Source organism: Atractosteus spatula, chromosome 5 (assembly GCF_055471065.1).
Source record: "Atractosteus spatula isolate fAtrSpa1 chromosome 5, fAtrSpa1.hap1, whole genome shotgun sequence".
In the NCBI taxonomy this organism is placed as follows: domain Eukaryota; kingdom Metazoa; phylum Chordata; class Actinopteri; order Semionotiformes; family Lepisosteidae; genus Atractosteus; species Atractosteus spatula.
In genome coordinates, this window is record NC_142710.1 from 39,166,278 (window position 1) to 39,192,709 (window position 26,432).

General features: G+C 36.5%; 1 protein-coding gene across 7 annotated transcripts in view; it reads right to left on the reverse strand.

Annotated features, from left to right (window-relative positions):
- The window catches only part of ablim1b (actin binding LIM protein 1b), a 159,232-nt gene that overhangs the window by 76,993 nt on the left and 55,807 nt on the right, over positions 1-26,432 (reverse strand). For 5 of the 7 annotated variants that reach the window (XM_088917733.1, XM_088917731.1, XM_088917730.1 and 2 more), the window contains exons 1-2: positions 23,486-23,666; positions 6,211-6,345 (exon numbers count right to left, since the gene is read on the reverse strand). In XM_088917733.1, coding sequence (XP_088773859.1) covers positions 6,211-6,345; positions 23,486-23,507 — 157 coding nt within the window. In that variant the 5' untranslated portion in view covers positions 23,508-23,666. Of the gene's footprint in view, positions 1-6,210; positions 6,346-23,485; positions 23,667-26,432 lie in introns of those variants that run through there. The other 2 variants (XM_088917732.1, XM_088917727.1) reach the window with 1 other exon arrangement.

Here is a 26,432-nt window from a genome sequence, read left to right on the forward strand (position 1 = left end):
AGAGAGGGCTGGAGGGATGCCTAAGTTAGTTCTTTTAAAATAGAATGATGGCTCAGCTGCAATAGCACTTACTGTAGGTGCAAAAGTGGTGGTTTATTTGGACAGTGCTCCCCACAAACCAACAAACAATTATATATAGTGCAAAAATAACAAATAGAACAAAAATAAACAGAAAACAAAATACACACACACTTCCTCTAAGAGTTATAAGCTTGGAGTCCCACCATACTTAGGTCCTTTCAGCTATCTCTCCTTCTACCATGGATGCAGGTCTACAGAACCATGAGTTGCTTGTCATGAGGTGACTCTGGGTCATGCTCCTAGCTCTTCACAACAGGTATAAATGTTGTGTTGGCCTTGTATTCAGCAGGTCCACCAAGACAACTGCCCTATCATATAAAGTTTCAAATTAGTCTATTAAAATAAATCATAACCAATCATTATGGCTCTTGAAATTTTTACAACATGTGCACTTCCCCATCACATGGGTAATGTTATGAAGGAAAAGCTAGACCATTAAGTCTTAACTGGAATTCAGGTATTGCTGAATGTTTCAACCTCACAGAGCTTAAAAATATCCCCTCACACTTCCTTTCTGCAATGACCTTTGCCATTTAAAACACAGAGCTCTTTCCATTTAGTGAGCTAAACTGAAGCATATTTCTGAAGATGTCAGTGTATTCATAAAAGATGTAAAACTAGCCTGCACTAGAAAATGTACAGTATACAGTCAGTTTCTATATACAGTAATTCCATGTGGTGAGAAAAAAGGTACCAAGTACACATCAATGAAAACATGTGGTCAGGAAATTGAAATCAAGTGGATGAGCCATCTTGGAGATAAATACACATTAATGATTATTATGTGGGTATTGAAAACACAACCTGCTCTGATGGTTGTTGGGAATTGTTTGAAATGTTTAATTTCTTTTAGTCACAACATGTAGAGGAGTTGAAGAGATGATGACTAAGCCTATCAAAAGTCAGGTGTGCCCTTAGAGAGAAAAATTTAGCACATAAAAAACTGACCACCTTTGCTAAATAATCTCTGAAAATATTTGTCATGGAAACATGGTGATGTCATCCCCTAGCCCTGCTGTAAAAATACTTGCCCTAACCTTCCTCCCAATTTTTGACCTCGATCTGCACTCAGGTCTTCCACTTCTTGTTAACGTAAATCCTCAGCTGTTGAGTGGCTATGATCCTGGCATATCACTGCCTTCATGGTCCTCACCTCCTGAGGGATAAGAAATGCTATTTCTGTTTCCACAGCTCTTTAACAGCTCCTGAAGACTGAGCCAGAAATAGAAACAGCCTTCCTCGCCAGTAAGGCACTGGCCATACTGTGGACCGAGCAAAAGCTCTGTATCTTGGAGGCTAGGAGAGACTTTGTGGTCCTCCTAAAAGCAACATAACAGTAGTCTTTCTTTACTGATGGCCAAAAGCTGTAGAAGAAAAGTATTTACCCCACACTACTCATTTAGAGTCAAGATAACTTCTTAGGCAAATTTAAACAAAATTAGCTAAATTAAACATTTCTACTTCATTCTATGGCATAGTATACACAAAGAGATTAACATACAGTATGCAAACAAAATACAATTGCTTTTCCATTCATTTATTCCACAGCAATGTCTCCATCTTTTCATCTTTTCAACATTCAAGGCTATCCATATATGATATTATAGTGGATGTACTGTACCAGGAGTTAGCAAAGATGCACAGCAAATTCTATTTCCACTGCAATGGGTGTGATTATACAGTACTACAGAATGGTAGAGTGACAGATGGCCCTTATGTAACATAGACATGGCACAGCTGTAAAGATTGCCTGAGTCACGAGGAAAGAAGAACAAGTTATTTAGTAACATCTCAAATGTTTACAAAATGCTTTCCTGTATATGCAATAGAAGGTAGTTTTGTTATTTGCATCATTTCTACTTCCTTCTCCTGTTTCACCAGCCAACTGACAAATTTTACTTGGACAGCAGATGTCATACAGTTGCATTAGACTTACTATTTAACCATAACCCTGTTCTTCAAAAACAAAGACCTTTGGTTCACAGGGCTTCAAGAGCTGTGCTATAGAATCAGTGACAGGACACAACATTAGCAGATAGAGTCTTCCAAGACTACTGAGCCACTGTTTTGTAATTCAGTTGTATTTACAGCAGCTGTTAAGCTTAACTTTAGTACAGTTTCACAGGTCACGACAAGAGTAATTTTGCATCATAAGGATAAACGATAAAGCACACAGCGTAATGGACAATAACCAACTTTTCTTGTATGCCATATTTGCTAATTTACTTTTTATCAAAACTTCATTTCATTCAGAGATGTCAGACAAACTTTGTGTACAAACATTACTGTGAATATTCACTACTACAGATCAGGGTCCACTATACAGTATACTGTATCTGTAAACAGAGCCAAGTATATTGTTCATTTGCCAGGTGATAAAAGTAATCTTTTTAATATACATTTAGAATTGGGAGCTGTGAAAAGGCACAGGTTTCACCACTCAAAGCACACGTTCCGTTTCCTAGTTATTCTGAAACAGTATTATAATGAACCTTTCAACATAGACAGACATTAAAGGTCACTCTCAGACCTATCAGTGCGGATTGAGACTGCTATCTCACAGGCCTGACACTACAGATCTACTGGAATGCCAGCATGTCTGTGTTCTGTCAGTCTTGTGTGATGCTATTTCTGAAGCGAAAAGTTTTATTAGCAAATGAAATTAAGCACTGATGTTGAAATGTGCAGCCTGGTGGGCATTATAAAACCCAAGGTCAAGAAAAATGTTTTAATTCTCCATTCAAGTGCAGGTACCTTTACAACCACCAATGAAGTTACAGAAGTTACAGTTTGATGTTATTCTCTTTGCTTAGCTGGAAATAATTCAAAGTTCATGATGGTTAAATCAATAATTAAATTAATTTGTTAACTTATTTTTTCCTTAAAGAATCATCTCCGCACAGAAGTGTCAGGCATGTTAGACAAATTGCTCTATGCTTGCTCTATATACTGTAGGAGCATGTCATTCACATTATTGTATTACCACCCCCTGAAAAACCAAGGCATTGACTTATTTAATCTTCCTAAAAAGTATGCCTTGAAAGTTAACAGGTCACATTGTTATGGAAGAACATCATTCCCAATACAGAAATAGGGGAGAGGGGAAATATTAGCTATAATTGGATGTGGAATTAGGGATACTGACGTGACAAGATTTTCTTCTTAACCTAATTAAACTGGGGATAAAGTCAGCTGAACGATTTGATTGAACCATTACTAGACTCTATTGGAATTTCAGACAGGCAACTGAAGCAATTTACACACAATGGAAAGTAATAAAATTGGGAAGCTTAAGCAAAGGTTGCACTAATATTTATATGAAGTGAGAATCGTTGTTAACATGAGAAAATAGAAATAAACCATTAACATGGATTTTGACATTGGTTAAAAGATAAGCAGATCTTTAAATCTGAAGTTGAATAGAAATGGTGCAGCATTCAACCAGAGTAAAAATGTTTTTAGGAACTACATTGTATATTACTACCTGTAAAGGCCTATAGTAGTCAAAAACCTCTTATCTGGTTCCTTTTAATCCTTTAACACATCTTAAATCCATCATTAACTTGGTTCTAGGTTCTTTAAAAAGGGCTTCAACAGTGTGGTGAAAAAGTACTCCCACGTAAGATTTTATGTTTTAACATTTGTGACATTCACCTGGTCTTTATAGTAGACAAAACGTACCTAATTTGGCAAATAATACACAAAAAAAAATACTTTGGCATTATTAAAAAATTCAGCCAGCATTCAATATCTTTGTGTGAAAAATAAAGCATGGCTCTTGATTCAGTAACTTGTGGCGCACCCTTTAGCAGCAATACCTTGAATTAAACTTTTCCTGAAGAAGTGGATCAGTCTGTCACATTGCCTGGGAGGAATTCCGTCCCACTCTTCCTTTCAGAAATGTTTGAGGGCTTGTACGAACAGCCCTCCTTGTATGTCTTGTTTGAGGGCTTATGTGTCCTTCCACAACATCTTTTTGGGGTTTAGGTCTGGGCTTTGACTTGGCCATTCAAAACCCTGAATTTCTTCTTTTTGTGCCATGCTGTCAGAGATTTGCTTGTGTGTTTTGGATCATTTTCATTTAAATGTACCATCCATGCAAGAAGCCTAATTCCTGCAACTTCCTAATAAATACGTTGCTAACTTAAGGCCAAAATATTTCGATTTTGAAACTACAGTACATGGTCCCAACACTGTTGTGTTTTTTTAAATAATACATCTTCAAATTTACAAAATTTATCAAATGTTATTATAATGAGGGAGCTTTTAGAGGAATTTTTTTAAACATGTGCCATAAATTAGTCATGAGCTCCAAAGATCTACATGAATATCAATTCTCATTCATAGAAGTACCACACAAAATCCTACAGAACATCACAAATAAACTATTACACAGTACAACAGTACATGCATATGCCAGGAATGCAGTGCACAGTGCATCTTGTGAGGTACTGGTATTTTTACAAAATAGAAACTAGAAACTCTGAAGGTAAATAAATCATGTGTGCACTATAAATCTATGTCTTTACAATTCATTTAAATAAATATGTTTGACAAAGTAACTTATTGCCTCTTTGTGCCCAAGAAGCTGCACATTTTCTGTCAAGATATTGCCTTAACAAACAGTTACCTGCTTAATCAGCAGGAAGTTTTTTTTTTGTTTTAAAACTTTTGTTACTTGTACCCATTTCATATCAACACCAGCAGCCACTGCAAATGCATTTATCTCAATAATTGCCTAACAGAAGACAAGAGGAAACTAGTGGAATTGAACGACTCTCCACACTCTCAACTTTCCTGGAATTATATCAGTTTTTTATACCAACACAAATTAATACAAGCTTGAGTTCTAAGTGCTCCAAGGTCATGTTATTGCACTGTATTTTTAAATGCACATCATGAAGTTTGAAAAAGAAAACCAACTCTCATCAATCACATACACTATAAAATACAAATACAGGGCCAGAGACATTCCTTCCCAGCATCATTGCTCAAACACCCCTCTACAAGCTCAATCACTATTGCCCTTGGAGGAACCCAGTGGCACATCTAAGAGGAGTTTCAGACGTTCCTGTCCTAAAGGCTAGGCTGTACTCTCTCAAAGCTAAAGATTGAGATTAAAAGCCAAAGTACAGTATGAACTATAATTTAGTTACTTAATAAAACACAAAAAAACATTGTTATGATGTTCTGTTCTTTTACTAGTTAAAAGGTTTTGTTACCCAAAGCACCACCTCCAATAAAACTGATTAAAAAAAGTGTTCAGTGTTCTTTCCAAAATCTCAACAGAAACAACATCTGTTCCCAAAGAAAGTTGGCTGAACCGCAGTAAGGACGAGTGGTTTAAAAAACTCATTTTCTGCTCACAAATGGGAGTAATTTTAATTGAAAAAAATCCCAAAAAAGTGTTCAGCCCACAAGGTTCATATGCAGACACAAAACCCTTAATTTGGTCATTTTTATCACTAAAACAATATGAACCCAAGACTTAAAAAACACAAACTTCCAGAACTAGTGAATGTATCCAAAGCTTGATTATACTAGTGGAACGGGGTCACATTCAGAGCCTGAATGGATGTCATTGAGATTTTGTTTACAACAAAGTGGTCTATTACCTTCCTAACAGGGTGAATTTAATACTTTTCATGACCAAAATTATACTAAACCTTGAGTCAACAGTACTATTAAAGATGCCAACTACAAATGAATTAAAAAAAGTCTTATTAATAATACAAAATCCAAATTCCTTTCACAGTTGAACATGAAAACACTTAAAAACATTAAAACTTTTAAAACGCTTTAAAAAAATTCCACTGTCAGTTTTTTTTAATGTACACACAACTATGAAACATTAAAGAGAGCAACTCTAAAAGAAAGCCAAAACCAGGTCAAGCCACAAAACAGAGGTGCCAGTAGCATTTCCATTTCTGGACAATGAGTAGAGCCTGCTAAAGAGGTATCATGAAAAAAGGTCACTCGCAATGTGGTAACTCTTAAATATCTCAATAATTTGCACCTGTTTTGGAGGGATTGTGTTTGTAAAAATAAGGAACCCTGGTGCATCACAATTTAAGCAACAACATGAAAATGAGGAGTCGGTCTAGAGATAGGAAGAAAACCTTCTCTCACCTTTGCAGGTAAAGCACTTGATATGAAAGTGCTTGGTTTGCACACGTAGCACTTCTCCTTTGCATGGTTCCCCACACTTGTGGCAGTGGATCACTGGTTTCTCTGTGGCATGGTGTGTGTCCTGCGCATGGGCAACTGCAGACAAAACACAACAGGACATCAGCTTGCCTTCCTTCTGCCCAAGGCTCTCCATGCTCATTTCTTTTCATAATCACAAGGCCACAGGCAGGACTACTGCAGCATGATCGTCTTAAAGTCTGTCTTGAAACATCTCAAGCTTCCGAAAAGGCAATTTCAAAAGAAACGAAGACTAAAACAATCATTGGGGAACAAAATCAATCTGGCTAATTTGTAATGCAATTGGTTTCTAGTAATGACCACTCTGTGTCTCAAAATTCAGTATTGAAGGTATACATTTTTCAAACACTTTGTCTGAAAGACTTCAGCTGCATGGAGATGTCTTGACTGTAGCAGGCACTGTTACATGTTGAAAGGACTTTGACTAGTCAAATCTGGTTCTAACAGGCCACTTCTTTAGGAAATCAGTTACCTTTTACTTAAATAGATGTTTTGAAAGATGACTAATTAGTAGAAATACATTAGATTTTGGACTGTCTGCATCCACACATCTTGAATAGTTGCAGACAGAACATATAATAAAGGGAAAACCCTTTTTAGGCAACATTATTTAAAAAAAAACAAAATAAACCAAATGCTTCCAAGTGTTTGAACTAGCACAGGTGTCTGTTACGTCTGTGGCACAGAAAATGACAATTTGACCCCGGTAAATGTCATTATCTGTGACAAAATTCCCCTACTGGTAGCATAAAATCAGCTAAGCACCACCAGTTTGCTGTAATATCAGTGACAGATGCACTTAACTCTCCTACCAAGCACAGTGAATCTTGCAGTATGTCAAAGAACAGATGGAACAATCAGAGGACAGAGATGGTGTCCCCATTTTCCCTTTGCAGTACAGGTGCTGCAAACAAAAACCTCTGATTCTGTGTGCACCAAACCAAATTCCTCTAAAGTGAGACAGCTGATGGGATATGACGTATTTAAGCATTTCCTGATCTGGTAACCTCTTATACCACAATCATCATTAAATACCATTACATTTAGTGGATTTCAACTCCCAAAGAACTTTATCCCTTCAGAAAACGTGGCTTCAATAAAGAATAATTGTGATTCACAGTGAGTTGTGCAATTTTAAATAGTTGACTTTTTCTTGCTTCTGTTATCTGATGACAATGATTAATGTTCAGATCTTGGTTTTCAGCACCTTCCAGCTGGTAGACAAAAGATTCAGCAGAAAAAAAACATCTGCTTAGTAATATTACCTATTACAGCTATTTTATGCATGCTGAAGGTGACCATACAATGTGACAATGTATAAATCTATAAATCCAGTCAAATCTGGTTCTAATGTACTCTATTTTCCCCTGTAAATATTAAACAAACACTTGAATGTCATTCTGAGGGGCAAACAGAGGAACTAGAACAAGTGAAGCTATCATGGTACCTTTAGTCCTAAAGACAATCAGAGCTATTCAATAGCAACATTACAACAATAACTTGACTCTGATGATTCCATCTGAGCAACTGAAACAAATGGTTAACACTACAGAAAAATGAAATGTGGAGTTCAAGTTAAGGAACCCTCTTGCAAAGCTAGTGGTGGTACAGGATGTTTGACTGAAGCCTTCCCGAGTTGTAGGGATGAAATTCCTAATGAACTTAAACTAAAGGATACACATACTGTACCAGCATAATACAAGATAGTCTGCAGAACTGAAACATTTATAACTAATAAACTAGAAATTCATTTGATCGCATTCCTGCTGCAGACACTGCTATTGTAGCCCTGAGCAAGGTACTTCAGACAAAAGTACCCCAGTTGTACAAACAGGTACCAGTTATGTACTCTCACAACACTTAATGTTACAAAAATACATGACAGACCCCAGCCTAATAAGCCTCTCGGATAAAGTAAGGAGTGTTACTCATGCCATACAACAAAGTGTGACAGTTGTCTAGAGGAAAACCACATTTTATCAAGGTGAATAGTCCTAATAAAACCATACACAACACAAAGTTTCAGACTACCTACATTTTTTCCCACATTTACTGTTTGTTTCCCTTAAGATTTACCACTCACAATGAAGGATCCCAAACCACCAATTGCTAGCATACTGACATTCCAATCTTCCTATTATTCACATTACCATTATATTTATATCACGTCTTATTCAGTTAATAGTAAAGCAGAATGCCTGCTAAGGGGTAACTGGTGAAAATTATTTCCATAAAATGATAAGCTACAGGATCAAGGTTTCACCTCTCCATTAAAATGTCACAGAGTAGTGTGATAAGCGGAGCAGTCACAGTAATCTAATCTCACAGCTTGAAGTCTGCCATTAGATTACAATTGGAAAGAATGCTTCTATCAAGCATATGCTTCTACTACAGCAATAGTAAGCCATCAACTCGAGCAACGACAAGATTTACAGGGTGCAAACTGAAAAACTACTTTTTCCATTTAGGTTCAGTGGCCATTTTGAGAATATTTGCCACAAACAAAAAATACCTTTTTTCCCCAAATAGCCCTTGGTCAAGATAATTGTGAAATTCAATATATAGGAGAAGAACTAGACTTCCCCCTCCATAAAACAAATTATTACCTTCTTGAAATGGATCAAGTGGATAGGAATATAAAAACAGCAACAACTAACTGGACTAGCGAATTGTACCGTATAGTATGTACAGAATGACAACACCACTTAAAAATGTTTCCCCAGAAAACGTAACTCTGGCTAAATGTTAATCATTATAACCTTGTCTCGTTGGACAAGTGGAACACTTACCTAAAAAAACATGCATCATTTGCTCATATTATCACTTCTCATAATTTATCACACAAAATCAAATGTCCTAAAATATCTGTTCAGGACAGCACCTAATGGTTTAGCAAAGAATAGCCTGCCCAAAATCCTAGTAAAAGTCTGTTTTCTTGTCAAAATTTGAGTTTACTGTATGTCTGGATCTTAAAAGTGTACAGCATTATCTGGTATTGAGTTGGAAACTGGACAAAACCTATAACACCAGTAAGAGGTCCTATTCAATAAAAAAAGGTTGTAAATATGGAACTATGTTGCTTGAATGTAAAAGAGTAATGAGTATTAGCAAAGGCACAGCTTTGAAAAACTTCATCTACTTGTAAAGACTCAAACTGAAAATGTAAATAGAAAGGGTTAAGACCAAAGAAACACAGGTACCAAACTATGATTGACAACACACTGAACTGGCAGTTTATTGTGTAACAACTGTGTGTCAGTTGTGTGTCTGCAGTCTGCCGGGAATAATTTTCATCAATTCACTAATTGCTACTCAAGTTCCAAACTTTAAGCACAAAGCAGTCTGACCAATTCTAAAGTATTGAAGGTCATAAAATCCAAGAAGTAACACTCCCTCCAGTGCAAAGGCAGGATAAACAATGTCTGGATCTCTGCTGCCCATGGTAAACCCTGCCTCTGTAACACTATCAATCAAGAAGTCCCAAATTTACACAGCGTTCTAATGAAGGATGCAAATGTGACAGAAACAGCAACCATCTGGCCTCTTCCTTGCTTTGCAGTTAGCCTCTGAACCTAGTCATGCAGGGCTTGGCGCTATTTAATTTTACGGTGTACTGACTCTTCTTAGAGGGTCTTCTCAAAGGCTATTGTGAAACACCCCCATAACAGCCCACGCCCTCTGACTGAAACATGACCATGAAGCTCAGCCGAACCACAAAATTCTCACCACATTACACAAATAGCTCTAACTGATCAATAGCTTGAAAAACTGATTATATCTTTTCTTGCCATTTCCTTAACATCCCCGCCTGCTGCCTCCTGCCTATAGACATTTCAAGTACAGTTCTTATTCCGTGTGCTTGTTCAACATTACTAATTAATCTTGTCTTTACACCCTGGGAAACAGTCGCATGGGAAAATTAAAACAATAACAAACCAACCTTGTTTGTTCAGCTTTTGTTCAAAGAATTAATCACAGAGGAACACCAAAGCACAGTCCTTTAAAACTGTGAATCTTCCTTGTGGTGGCAATATCAAAATATTGGGATTTGGGCTATAGCCTCTTTGATCACTTCAGTTGCTTTGTTCCCTAACTGAGGCTAATGGCTATCAGTTGTGACAAACATTAAAGCAGGTTGTAAAAAATAAAAAGGAGGGTATATCCACTATAAGACCTTAAATGAACAATTTATCATGCAGGTTTAATTAAAGTAATGGTCTTGTAACTAGACAGACTTTGTTGTGACAGTGTAATTATATCCAAAGTTGACTTTACGTCATTTTCAACTCTGCCCTGGCTACAGTACAGTATATCAAAAATATTTTAAGCATTATGTAACCGAATCAGGCTTGAACTGTACTTTAAAGGCACCACATTTTTAAAGACCTGTAATTTGTGAGAATCTTTCTAGCAGCTCAGCCGGACTTTAAAATACTGACAGAAGGACAAAGATTAACTGCTCACTGGGAATATTGAACGTTCTGATATACTGTGAGAAAGGTGATATAAAATGCGGCTTACAGAGCCGCATTAAGGAAAAGTCCACATTACATTGCTTCTTCATCAGCCTCTCTTGACCAATTAAGTCTATACAGTATGTGTGAGCCTTTTTGCCATCACATAAATAAGCCCCCCTGCTTTTTCCTGCTGTGTTTTTTCTTCTCATAATCAAACATGGCTCAAAAAACATTCTACAGTACCAGATCTGTCTTCCATATTTAACTGAAAGAAATGTATTGCTGAAGATACAACAAGTTACTGTATGTCCTTACCACCACAAGAGTGGTGACAAACACCAATTTTTAAAATTTGAATATTGTTCTGTATATCATTTCTGTATAACTACTGTATTTATTATTAGAAGCAGCTTAGGTTTATGCATGTAAATATCTATTACATGCATGTATTTGTCTGGATATAAATGGCTATAAAACTGTTGGTTCTTTGTGGGGTAGATATAGATATATTATAGATAAAGCCATGTATGATTAACACGATTAGTAGCTTGCCTAATCTCATTTCAAGAGGATTAAGGAGAAGTGGTTAAGGTCTCTCAACTTCAGACCAGTAGGTCATGGGTTCAAATCCCATGTGCTGATGCTGCTGTTATACCCCATAACCAAGGTACATCAAATATTTTAGCAAATGTCCAGTTGCACAAATTGGTACTCTGCAGGTTATTTTTGATGACTAGTTTTCAATTGATTTATCTTAAATTAGTTTTTTTTAAAACATACAAATTGCCATAAAATTAGTTTGCCAGTGGAAGAATTTCTCATCATTATTGCAGAATAAGAGATTTTTTAAAAGAAGTGATCAAAACTTCTGCACCTTGCAAAAAAGACTCGAGTCGTGTAGCGGCCATAAGAACACTGACAGCTCCACCAAAATAACAGGGATTCACTGCTCTAATGCTGAAAATAATGCTGAGCAATTAGTCATTTTTTTCCCCAGACAAAAATACAATTTAGATTACTATAACAACATAATGCTACAACAACATAATGGTACATACAGTATAAGACTTCTGCAGTGTAGCAATGCAAGTTGGATACTAATTAGAAAGGAAAATACTAAAACAATGTTGAAGTTGACAGAAAATAACTAATTTTTCTATACTTTTGTCCCCAGTTTAAAAAAAAAGTTTACCTAAAAGAGGGGAATGCTGTTAGCAGATCAACTGCAAATGTGTTCTTTGATACTCAAATTCAAGAGCACTTTACTCAAATCAAATCAAATTGCTACATTACATGCTGTAGGGTGAAAAGAGGGTCATGTTCAGACAACGGCCACTGACAACCTTTCATTTTTATAGACCCATGTGCAATGCTCCACAGAGCAAAGCAGAGTTCTGCTAACCAGATGTCAAATATACCTGGTAGAGTATTTATATGAGCTCACCATAGAGAACAAGATTCTCAGAATTGTACATGGTGTTCCAGGGCTGCTGACAATGAGATGCCTGGCTGGTAAAGAACACAGCAGATCACAAAAAAGGCCAGCAGTAACGCATGTTAATTCCCATTAGTTTGGAACTGGCATTCTGTTTCTGTTACGGTATATAAATTCTGGTCACCTCTTTTAACACCCCGTTCAACAGTAAGACACTCAATGAACAGATCAAGGCTATACTATGTGCACTGGGAATTGGAGAAGGGTAGCTAATCCCAGTGGGGTCAGTTTTCAGTGTGGTATTCCACTCTCCGATAAGCCCTGGACTCCTCACATAAAAGAATGGGGTGGAGCATATTCCAGGAATTTTATATTCTATGTCAAATGTGAAGATGGACATAGCAGGCTTTACAGAGACCACTTGAACACAAGACTAAAAACTGACTGTCAGTAATCATTTATTTTTTTTAAATAACAAGGGTAATTATTCCATTCTATAAATTGATCACCTTAGAAAATCTCACTCAAGACTAATAAATACTGCCAAGCTTGACCCTACACCGGATTTTCACAGCTTGAACATTTTGAAAAAAATTGAGGTAATATTAAGGTGCCCACATGGGCAAGCTATTCAACTTGAGTAATGCATTTACTATGGTGTGGTCAAGAAAAGAGACATTTCCATTTTCTCTTAAAGTGCAGCTGATGTCCCAGATGGCCATGATGGCTGCTTTTTCTTAACCATGCCCAAATGACATCCCTAAAGCCTGCAGCCTTTTGGTGTCTGCTTTCCTGGTTTCATTCTTGAGCCCCATTTACAAAACACACAGACAGACCATCGCTCATCTGTCTTGGCACAGCAGCGTTGTCGGCATTCTGGTTCTTCCTTGTCAGCTCACTGGTCAGCCTTGTCAGCTCACTCGGCTCTTCGCTGCACCCACATGCGCCAGCCTACATCTCGTCGTGAGACACATGTGTCTGACTCTAAGCCTGCCAGTTAATCCAACAGGGATAATTAATCCCCTCAAACACAGGCTTCGGTTGATATCAAATGTATGTAATCCCCTATAGAGGCCACAGGGAAATGATGCCGTAGAAACAGGGGGAGCATTATTAAAGACACCAACTGCCTCAAAGCGAAAAGCCATGAATATTTAAAGCTATATTTATCTCTCTGACCATAAAAAAAACTTTAATTTTTTTAATCACTATTATGGATAATGATTGAGTTCGCTCCATATAATGAATTAAGATGCTACTAAAGAGAAACTTTATGTCCCTTAGATGACAGCTCTAAAACAATTTTAAAAAACTACAGTCTTGATTTTCAGGCTACAAAACATAAGTGAAAATACATGAACCCACCCTGGGCCATCATCTCTGTCCTGCAAGGCAGAGTGAAAAAGGCAGCATTGATACAAATTTACAAGAAATACGTAGATTAGATAGACTCTCAAACTACCATCAACCATACAATCAATAAACCAAATGATTTCCTCTTCTGTCACCGTGTACTTGGTAGGTTACTGAATTCAAGTAAAAAACAGTAACTGCTGTCCATGTCTGGACAAGTGGGTTCTAATAGTTAAAACAATTCCATTTTATTCAAATCGCTGCTGTAAAAACAATGCTTAGGACCAGTTCTATTAACAGGCACTGAACGATTACCGGGGTGAACTTTTGTCATTTATTGTATGGCAGCAATGAATGAGGACATCAAAGTGCAGCCAAAAAGTGTACAGTTCACATAGATTAACATTAACATTTACGGGAATAACTTGATCTTTAAGGAGGTTATGAGAATATTCCACTCTGGCATGGCTTTAAAATGCATTACTGTGATTGTTATTAATCAGTACATGTCAGGAATTCCCCATTTAACAAATACCTACTGTAGCTAAGTATAACAGGCTGACTAGAAGTTTACTTAAGTGTTAGAACAAGAAGCACAAAATTCTTCAACTTCTTCTCCAACTAAGAAGAATTTCTCCTGTGAAGGTGCCATTGTGGATAGAACCTCGCATTATTTACATAAAGAAAGGCATCCTAAAGGCATTCCTGATGCCAGTGATTATCTCCTTTACAATGGCTCTGCTTTTAGCAGGAGCACAATACATCTCCATGTTGGCTGGATAGTTCCAGATTAGCGGTTTCTAAAATTAGCAGAAGAGTTAATTGCTTAAGTGTCTCACTTATGTAAGATGAGAAAGGAATATCAGAGGTGAAATGAACAATGGTGTAGATTTTATAGGACATTGATGGATAAGGCCTACTGGGCTGTCTTTAGAAAGGCAAAGATGGAGAGCTGAGAAAGTGTAATGTATTTTATGGCTTTTGTCTCAGATATTTTTTTCCTTAACAGGAATCAAGAAATTATAAAAATCACCCACTGCTAGCCTACTAGCAGACATCTACCTGGAAGTCCATTATCAGCTTTACAGAGATGATCTTTTTTGACATCTTTTAAACATTTTATGGTGCACAATTACATAGACATTCCCCCGACGAAAAAATACATTTTCAAAGAGACCCTGTGGCACCCAAGCTTAATCACATGCCATCTTCCATGTGGAGTCTAACTTCAAATATTTTACCCATGAAGAATCTTCTAATATTCCAGCCAGTAAGATGATCCAGTAAATAAACTGGGATGCTTGAATGAACTTGCCATTATGTCCCTGACATTTCTTCCTTCAGTGAGCAATTAAGTAAACCGTGGAGCTGAAATAGGGTATTAAATTGTGTTCTAATGCCAAATCCATTATCAAAAATGGATTTTTAGGACCTGTATTAGTATTCAGATCTTCATTTTATAGCAAAAATTAAGGGGATTTTGAATAGCACATACAGTATAATACCCACTCTCTCTTATCAGGAAGAAAGCACACCAAAGATACAAATAGATCTGCCCATCAAATACAAAATCTAAAGGTTAAAAAAGATAAATCCACCCATTCTAACTATCAAACCTTTTACAAGTCTCTTTGTTAAGCACTGGGATTTTCAGCAACCACAACACCCTTAATAGACCTTTACAGAGTCTGCTAACTTTGACTTTATATTCACAAAATAAGGGACATCATGAAGATGAATGACAGGAATGTTTTCATTCAGGAAACCAAATGAGACTGATAATGAACATGAGTTTTTTAAATGAACTGAAGATGTTTCTTTACTAGGTATGATAAAACAGACACCTTTGATAAATATTTTAATATATCAAAGTCAACATGAATTACTGTAACAGTTCAGTCAGTGTTATCATTAAAGTAGATCAATGTATGAATACATCTCAGTGTACAAATGTTCAGAAGACAACTGAACATTTCAGAGCAGTTATTAAGTGTAGTTATTTTGATTTTTTTTACTCCAAGAGAATTAGCTCTGATGTGGCAACCAATTATCCAGATGTTTTTAGACTCTCACATTATTCCTGTAGTATGTAAAAATACCCATTATATAACACTCCCTGAGAAATCTTGTCCTAGGAAATACAATGATTTTAGGCATGTCAGTTTTGATTGAATCATTGGAAAGAATTTGTAAATGGTAAACTTAATCCATATCAGTTTGTTTATAAACGGTAGTTGAGAGCAGTACAGAAGATGCAGTAGATGCCCTCATTCAATTTATTTCAAAGCTATTGGATACATAAAAAACATATGCTAGATTACTTTCCTCTACATTTTGTAAGCTTTTAATACAATCCGACCAGATATTTTATTATCAAAGATGTTTCAGTTACAGATCAACCCTTCTCTGATATTTTGGTATAATACATTTCTTACAAGAAAATTGCAGTAGGTTAATGTTATTACACTTTCGTCCAATGTAATAATTGTTGTGGAGCGCCTCAGGGATGTTCGAGTTCACCACTACTCTTCATTTGTATACCAATTACTGTGTTGTCTTTGGTCCAAACCATTTCATAATTAAATTTTCCAGCATTTCCATCTAATTTTCTGATGGATAATGATGATCCCTTATCAGAACAGTGTAGAAAGTTTATTTGCATAGTGTGACCGGAAAGCTTTGATTTTAGACACTAGAGATACAGAAGAAATTGATTTTGGATTTGAACATGATAAACGTCTTTCCCCAGTCATAATCCATACTGTTACATACTAGGAATATATATTTATGTTAAATTTGACTTGGAAGGCACGTTGACTTTTTGATAATAAAATAAATGAGCAATCTTACTTTCTTTGCAGGGCTAGTTGCCACTTTTTATCCATGTGGATCTGTCCATGTTTTTCAGTTCAAAGTGCAATGCAGTATGGAATAACTGTCTGGTATAGCAGTCTTTCTGTGTAACAAAAAGATAAGATGTCCAGACTACTGAGGATATACTGTATATAAAATTATGGGTCAACCACTTGAACAGAGTTTTCTACCTGCTCACAGGATATTATCTTCATTACTACACACACTGATACGCTTATTTTTCTCTTCTCACACTGCTTGTCTGACTTGTTTTTTAAAGTTGGATGTTGTTTAACTTGTTGTTGTTGCTGCTGTTCTGTGTTTTGGCACTTCCTTAATGTATTTGTATCAGAGCATACATGCAAATAAGCCTTCATTGCGGTTGTGCATATGACAAATAAACTGAACGGTACTTAAGAGTAATTCGAGACTACTGTAGCTGTTAGTTTCTCCTCTGATCTCTTGCTTGTTCTGCATGAAGTGTATCAACTCATACCTTCAAACATATGTTTTAGACTTCAGTATAGACCTACAGTAAAATGAGAATCCCTTATTTAATCAAACTAATCAATATGTGAGTAATGATTTGTGCTTAAGTGCCTTCAGTGCTACCAGTGGATTATGCGCAAAAGTAAAGGGGCAATTTGTATTTTATACTGTATGTGCTGCTTAAAAAAAAAGAAAAAAAAATTGAGAAAAAAGATAAAATTCTCATGTTATGGAAGTTTGTGTGTTTTGTTTTATTTGTATGAGAGAGAGGTTAAAGAGAAAAAATGTTTTGGTTTACCAAAAATATGCTTAGTTTATTTGTGGGGGTTGTATATTTATAGAGTTCTGATTCTGAGTTGTGCAGATTCCTGTAGGAGTGGAGTGAAATGAATAGGCAGGGTAGATGTGTGTTATGTTTAATTGTATTCTTTGTATGTTTTGTGTATAAAACACAGCTGCTTTGATGCAAGAAAAAAATCACAAATCCAAGTATTATTCTATCTTAAAAGTCATAAAATGGTTCTCCCAAGTGTGGTGATACAACTAGAATTAATTAATACTCAACCATAATTCACAGTGATTATGTGGTCATAAAAAGAGAAACCCTTAAATCTTCAAGGTCAGTTTTTTAAGATACAGGTAGCATATACTGTATATGGCAGCTATTGACTCTGATGCAGTATAAATGTGGCAAGTGCGTTCTGTCTGGAAATTAAGAATATGGTTTATAAGAAACTGAGATGGATAATAAAATGGAAAAATAATGGAAGTTTGTTTATGTTGATTACAACAGAAGTTGGAGAATATGAGTGTAAATTGGTGTACTGTTGTGATGGAATACTGACATGAAGGTAATTTCAGGGCCCATAACCCACCTCATTAATGAACATGTTCTTTTTCTTTTTACAATTATATTTGTTTATCTTCTTATAGAAGCTCTCTATCTCAAAACAACACATTAATTTTTTACACTACTGTAATATTTTTTATTTAAATCAGCAGTTTAGTTTGCACAATGGAGGCTGGCCAAATGGCTTTTTCTTTGGCATGGGTAGACTGCTTAGGTAATAGATGACAGACTTCAATTGTAATCCACTTAAGAGAGGAATGTAGCTGCCCAGCGTTGCTCTTAAGAACATCAAGTCATTCTCAAGCTCTTCAAAACTCAAAAAATACACACGAGAAAAGCAGAGTTCTTGTCTGCTGAAAGCCCACCATCCCCCAGGCTTGCATGCACACAGTCCACAGGCCTTCACATCACAGCTCATCAATATCTTCAGAAAACAGTTCAGCTCTAATTTGAATTGGACTGGCTGATCACAGTCTGTTTCCTCCAACAGCTTAAATGAGCCACTGAAACAGACTTACACTCAATTATTCATGGGAGCACAGTACACCATTAAGAAAAGGATGACACAGACTATGTTTCTTCCCATTTTAGATGCACTTTCTAAAAATGCATCTGAGGAAATGGCTAACAGCAGGTATTCCAGGCAACCGTCTTTTCTTCCTTTCTTCCTTTGGGCTAGTTGTTAAGGTGCAGCTCTTACAAGAATCAACAATAAAGCAAGCCTGTGTGAGATATACCAAATACTATGTTGTAGCAGTAATGTTTGATTGGCCTGATACACAAAAATGGACTTTAATAAATGTACACCAGCACAAAAAATTAGCTACAAGACTGGATTGTACAGGATATTAGCCTTACAAATCCAGGTTGATAAAGAATATGCATTACTTAAATCCAAAGCCCCACACCCTGAGACTTACAGTAGTTAAAATGGGCAGTACGGGGACAAGGAAGATTGTGCTGGTGCCTCACAGCTCCAGAGCTGGATCCTGGCCTTGGATGTTGTTGGCATGTTTTCCTAAATATTTTGTGGATTTTTACTGGGCACTCTGTGTTTCTTTCCACCTCCCAAAATCATTTAGAGTTTACTCCTTGGCTCCATGAGCAAATCTAAAATGGCACAATACACTATGACATCTCCCAGTCATGTACAGTATAGCATACATCAGAAGCTAATTAGTAAAAAAACTATCACTACCTAAGTGAGAACACTTACAGAATAAAACCTATAGGATCATTTATCTTTAGCACTGGGACTGTACATGAACAAAACAGAATTCAAGACCAACAAGAATACCTCCTTTTGACCAAATGTTTGGAATGGTTCAAATTTTATGTAATGACTGAATACAGCTGTTTTTAAAAATAATAAAGGAAAATAATTTTTACTTGAGTGACCACAATTCTCTGAATCAAACTAAAATATAATAATGTGCATGCAAACGTATTGAAAGGTAATACAAAATAATAACAGGAAGGAAAAATACAACCAATATAAAGTTTTCTGATTACGTAGTGTAAATATGCTTAACTTAACTGCATGTGGAGGGAGTATTAATTTATGCATCATCATCTCCTTTATCAAAATAACATTTTTGTTGACTGCAGCAGTAACCTATAACTTTTGGTGTAAAAGCAAGCCTGCATGGAATGCTTTATATACTGTAATATATTAAATGTACTACAATCCTAAGAAAGATTGGTTAAAATTAAGAAACAGTAACAGTCCAGTCCAAGACAGAAAATGAATGTACAGTATTTACACTGACACTACCACCAGCCTAGAGGGTGAAGAGACAGAAACAGAATTTGCAAGAACACAAAAAATACAATAATCATCCTAAGAGAACATTACCCATGCAAATTCTGCTAAAGGGCCTTCATTTAATTGTAGGTTTGTTGTACCAACCCAATGTGCAGTATATTACAAGCTTCCTCAAGTCAAATTTTCTGATCCTCAAGAAAAACTTGCCCTTGGTTCTTCTAATGAGGGCCTCTCCCTGAAAACAGATGCAGCAAGAATGCACTAACCACGCAGTATGCTCCCCTTTACAGGATTTCTCATGTAGGTCTTGTAAAACCCTCTGGGTGAGACCTCCGTCCACTGTAATGAGGAGCACCACCTTCAGGTCTCTGGGTTTTCACTAGTTCAAAGACTTGTGCTGCCAGCTCATCCTTAGCTTACGAGCCCCTGCAGAGATTCTAAAACAGTAATAATCCTCAGATCAGTGGTACAAAGCTATTAAGCAGAAATCCGGTTCACTGTAAGCTTTCAGTAAACCCAAAGCCAGGCAGCAGCACACAAGAGCGTGTTTTAATTAGCCTTTGAGATGTGTCCAATGTGGGAAATAATCAAGCCAATTGCAGAACAGACAAACAGAAGTGTACTGTAAGTAAATGTACTTCAGTATTACTGAAACCTAAGTAAGAAATATCACCCTTAAGAGAAGACGAATGCTCAAGAGCATTGAAAGCTTTATGCAAATGTGTTTTACAATAAAGCTAAAACATCGGTCTTGTAGAACTATCTTGTATTTACACAATAACGTAAGAGTTGAAAGTTCTCAATGAAAAAAGTAAACTGAGGGGTTCTCAACAGTAGTTTTTTAATTTAATTTCAAACAACAGGGCAATGAGGAATCAGGTGTAATCTGAACAAACAGTTTCCACAGCTGAAGAGGAGACCTTATTTTCACTTTGAGAGTTGTTAAAGCGGGAACTGCAGTTCCAATTTCTCAGGCTGGTTACTACATCTTGGTAACAAAATAAATGCTTTGACAGTGTAGAAAAATTTTGAATTAAGCACAAAGTCGTGAACTTTGTGAAAGTACTATACTGTATAGTTGCCATATTGTCACCAACCCCTGGTCTCGCCATGGGTGAGAGTGAGAGTTCCCACGAATTGTGACGTGATACAACTCTTGAAATGCACTTATCAGTGCTGATTCTTTCTAACCCCGATATTTAAAAATAGTGTTGCAGTTCCCCTTTAAACACAACAGCCTAAACTACTGGTTCTTTCAAAAAACTAGGCTCAACATGAATTTCTTATTTAGTACTGTATAGTGTGCATTGTAAGCTTGCTTTATTCAACATTGGCCCTTAAACCTCTTACTGTACATGTTTCTTGCTCCAGGGCCATAATCTTTTCAATGTTTCTCAGATAAAACACCATATAAATTTTCCAGAATACTAGTTTATTGTACAAAATTAAAATGAGTAGCCCTTACTGCAATAATGTAACATCTACAGTACAGAAGCTCCTCACTCAAACCTTTTCATTATATTAAGGTTTTGTGAACTGTGGAGAATAGCTACATTAAAAATGTTTTGTATTAGTTATCTTTTATTAGTAGGTTGCTTAGACGTAGTAATTCACATACGGTTACTGACATATTATAGTTTTTCCTTAGATGAAGTTCTCAACTTAAAAAAAAAGTCAAGGAGCTACAGTACCAATATCACTTTCTTCCAATTCTGAGTTACATCAACTCCTACCCTGGCAACAATTACCACATCTCACAAAGGCTGGAGTGCCACATTGATATGTCTGTTGAGATTCACAAGTCTCCTAACCATGCATAATCAAAAAACCTTTAAACTACTTCATAAAATGAGAATGGCTCAGGCCACTCAGAAAGGCAAGGAGTGTGTTTGCTGAAGTGGAGGCAGTTACAAATGTTGGTTTTCTCTAGAGGCAATTCTGAGCAAAAAAAACACCCCATTTCAAAAATGCAAAAAAAGAATTAAATATCTACCCTTCCGATCCATCCATGATTTCTACAGGAAAATCTTCAGCACAGAGATAAATAGATTTTGACATCTTGTAAGCTGGTGCCTTGTCATACAAGCTCAAAAATGCAGTCTTGAAGGAATCTGATAGCTAAAATGTGTAATGATGCAAGTACAGTAAGCAGGAAGTGTAAATTTAATATGGCTAACCTCTTTTCTCTATCAACCTACAGATCAAAGCAAGAAGGATGAGAACACTCCCAGCATAGCTGTATCTGAAGAATGTGCTTTCTCCATTAATGGAGTTAACTTGCTAGATAAACTAAAACAAGGTGGCACAGACCAAGTATACTTTTAAGAGTTCTAAAATCTTCAAATCTACTGGTCGCCATGTAAGCAGACATTAATGTACTGGAACCACATTCCTATATGAGTACTCATTAAGAACATATTTCAGCCATTATTCAAGTTAGTCTTCCTTTTCTTATTAGCTGATTCCTGGAAATAGATATCCATAAAGAAGAGGAGTCAGCAGAAGCATTCTTTTTTTTTATTCACAAAAGCATTAGTCATATTTTATAGCCTGAGTGCAATAAACCATCCTTTAATTTTTTATATTCCTTTGTTTCCTCAGAGTAAACCTGGATGATTAATACAGAGGAATGAGGGGTTAAATCATTGAACTTTCAGCTTTTAACAGTACAGTCTTTAAAAAGCAAAAGGTTTATAAAATAGGCAACCCACAAAGTCTAGCAAAGACTCAATATCATTACATTTTTTAATTAACTCACATGTTCAAGAATTGCACAGTGGGATAATACGATTTAAATGAACGGGACCTAACTGTAAAGTCTAAAAAAAACACTGGAATATCCCTTTTAATGGGTTACCATGGTTACAATTGGAGGCTAATTTTGCAGTTGATTATGTTTTCCGTACGCTTATGCTATTTTTAAAACAACCTGAATGTATGGTCTTTGCCAAATGTTATCTCACCAAGAACCACTGTTGTGCTTCAATTTACTTCTGTAAACTGTAACACAAGAATTGTGCTGCTATCACACAAGGCAATTGTAAATCTGAACATAGTCATATAGTAAAACTATTAAATGGCTAATACCCAATGTGTTGTTTTATACAACAATTGAATGCTCTGTAGTCAATTACAATAACACAATGTCATAACACAGATTCTAAAAAAGCTCAACTTAAAGCAAGGACAGGATCTTCCACCTTTAGAGCATTCTACCTATTTTGAGGCCATACCAAATAGTTAAGGACAAATATTAACATGCAGAATGAACAGAACAGTAATTGTACAGGATATTTCATCGTGCTGTAATTGGTATGATAAGCTTACAAACCATGACTGTAATTAATCATGAAAACAGACCCATTGGAGGCTAACGTGAGTGTACTGCACCATTAGAACCATCACTCACGAAACTGTGCAAAGCACAGTGGTTTTAGACAGCCCCCCGTGAATATACAAGAAGAATTACAGAAATTCTCCAAAATAATTTACACTCCAAATAATTGAGGTGGGATTGCCAAATGGGGTTTTCATTACAACACAAACTGGGTCTGCTAAAGCAAATCACATTAAAGGGCTTTTTCAGTTTTTTTCACCACACGGCAAAAATAAATGTAAACATTTACAAGGCATAAATTCAGAACAGCCTCTCTCCTTCCTTTAAAAGGAAAACTATTTAACAGAGAAAATTAATTGCAGGGGGTATATAGCACTGAATTGTCATAAAAAATTCCCACAGTAAGTATGTATTTATATTCCGTTTCTATGGACATCCGAATATGCGAGTACAGACAGCCAATGACAACATGCAGTAAATCCTGTTTCACTGCTTACATCTGCCCAGCATGAATCGAAGAGTAGCCTAAAGTTGCCCATCCATTCTCAGTCCAGACACCCAAAAGTAACCTCAGGTTAATCTACAAGTATGCTGTGGCTGTACAATCCAACCCTGATGCAGTTAATGGGAACATCTCTAACCTGCCATGATACTTTACCTTTTTCCTTAACCACAACCATTGGTTCCGGTGAATCCCCTGCGGTTCAGTTCAAAGTCACTAGTCAGTCAGGTGAGAAGCAGTTAACCTCCACAAAGCTCTTCAGATTCAGCCGGATTCTCCCCTTAATTCAGTGGACGCTCGTGAGAATGATAGAGCTCGTCGATCCCAAAAAAATGACAGCCTAAAGAGTGCGAATTGCTTTGCTTTCCAATCCCCCTCCCTCTCTCCCTCTCCCTCCCCGTCCCTCCTTCCCACAGTGGACTCTGCCCCTTTTCTGCTGCAATAACCAGGTTGCAGCTGCTGCCATGTAACAAATGTAAATTCCAGCTCCCTTAATCTGTTCCAGTCACTGACACCACCTTAAATTCTCCCAAAAAATAGACAAGCCTGAGAAACGCTACTATGAAAAAAAAAATCAATAAACAAATTATATGAACAGAGACCAGATAGTGTCTTGCGAGATTTGATAGGTGATGAGTCATTAAAATTCTAACCTTAATGGTATTTTTTTCTGGGGTTGGGGTGGGCTTTAGTAAAGTCTTCTTTAGGGGACAGAGGTACTATATAATGTGACAAACCATAAAAATCTTGAACTCTTGGATACTAACAAAAATCAAACGCTATTTGATTTGGTTCCAATTCCTCAGTGGACGCCTCTAACACTATCAAATTCAATTTCACTAAACTGTTCAGAAGAGTTATTATTAATGTAGATCCATTTATGAATAATTTTCTGTGCAGAAATGTTTGCAAGGCAAGTGGGTCTCGATAATAAGTGCATTTACTGTAGTTTTACATTTTTGGCAGAGCTTAAGCTCCAGTGTGGCAACCAATTTTTCAGATGTCTGTGGACACAGGTTTTCCTGTAATATGGAAAACCTCCCATATTATACCCCTCCCTAAGAAACCTTGTCCAAGAGAACACAATGATTGTAGACTAGTTACTCTAAAGACAGTTTTGCTGAAGTCACTGGAGAGGATTCTGGTTCTTAATTGCAGGCAGTAAATGAAGTAAATAGTAAACTTGATCCATATCAAATTACTTACAAACAAGGTGCAGTACAGAAGATGAAGTAGTTATCCTCACTCAGCTTATTTCAAAGCATTAGGAAAAATGCAGAATATGTTCTAGGATGCATTTTGTCAGCTTTTAACGTTGTCCAACTGGAAATTTATATCAAAGAGCAATTTACAGATCAATTCATATCTGATATCTTGTTTTGCAGAAGGCTGCAGTGGGTTAAAGTTAATTAAACACTTTTTTACAATGAAATAATAACTACAGAATGAAACCAACATCAAATCAGTTAATCAAACAGAACCCTATTATATAAAATACTGGAAAAGTGAACTTTTCAAAAAATACTTTTATGACATATACTTATATGTGGTTGAACTACAAAAAAGTACAAGATGTAAACCTTCAAATGAAATTGCAAAACGAATTATGACAATATACAGAAAGGACATCATAAGATCATTTCCATACAGAGGTTCTCATCACAAACCATGAGGCTCAAGGCTTATAGTATGTAGGCTAGCATTCTAGTGCTGCACTGCCAAGATCTGAACTTCACACAAATTGGTACAAATCCTACCTAAGTTGGAGAAGAGGTGGAGCTCTCTAGCAGTTTTGCATAAAAGTGTCCAGATTCTATCTTCTCTATCGAGAGGCTCATATTAAAAAACATACTAAGGTGTGAGCTTATATATTTACAACACCATACAGCATTACAATTCCTAAAGATCAAATGGATGTGGGCTTCACATAATGTTGATATTCTGATATAGGAAATAAGATGGATTTTGTACTGTAGTCTTATAAAACAGATCATAAACAACCAATTTACAGTATAGATGTGCAACAAAGTTCTGTTCAAAAGAAGGACGTGAAGTCCACACAGAACGTGAGAGAAAAGTTCAAGAGATCTTAACTTCCTCTAGAATGAATCAACCCTTGTTTAAAGACAGTCATCCAAATTCTTCTATACAGCTCAGATTTAAAGCTTTAACAGCACTGAACAAATTGTTAAGCAAAATATCTGTAGTATCTCATTATTACACATTTAAAAACAAAAAGTGAAACAGAAAGCCATGATTTTAACTAGTTTAGGATTCCTTTCTGATGATGTGTAATGCCAGTTTTGCTATGGTGGTGTTTTCTGCATGATTGTGACAGCTGCTCTGGGTCAGAAGAGCACACAGGGTTCAAAGACTGCTATGCTCTGATGTCAAAACCACATGTAACAGCTTTTGCACAGATATGCAAGAGCTTTAGATGACCCTTGCCCCTGAACGCAGCCACCTATAACTCTTGACACTAGCCATAAACACAGGATTATTTACCCTGAATTCCATATACAACAATGCTTGACCTTAAACTAACAAACTAATTTTCTCAAACACGTAAGCCTAGCTGCTAAAGAAAAGTTTGGAAAAGATCGATTTATTCATTTAGTTTCATCTTAGATACTGTAATATACAGCCACAAATTGTGCAACTTTTTCAAGGGAACTTGGGGTATTGCATTTCTTGGGAAACTGAAAACCATTTCACAGGGTAAATGAAAATCCCCAAAGCCCATTAAAATGGCTCCCCTGTAGCTCTACGCCATCTGCACATCAATACGAAAACCCTGGGCGGCTGCAAGCATGAAGATTTAAGCTCCGCATAAGCAAGTGGAGCTGCAGTCTGGTGCAGATCAGGAAATAACCAGTGGGCCTGCTACCTGGATTTGCAGTTCGAAGATTTCAAATGTACCCCCTTCCTTTTCAAATTAAACTTTCATTTCATTGTGGCAAAGTGTGGGAGGGTGGGGGTAAGACTGCATGAAGTATAATGTGGCAATGATCAATTTACCTAACTAATGCACACTGCCGTACAGGCACATACTCTGTTGTATACGCTAGGGGAAAGAATACTGTTTTACTGAATATTACCATAT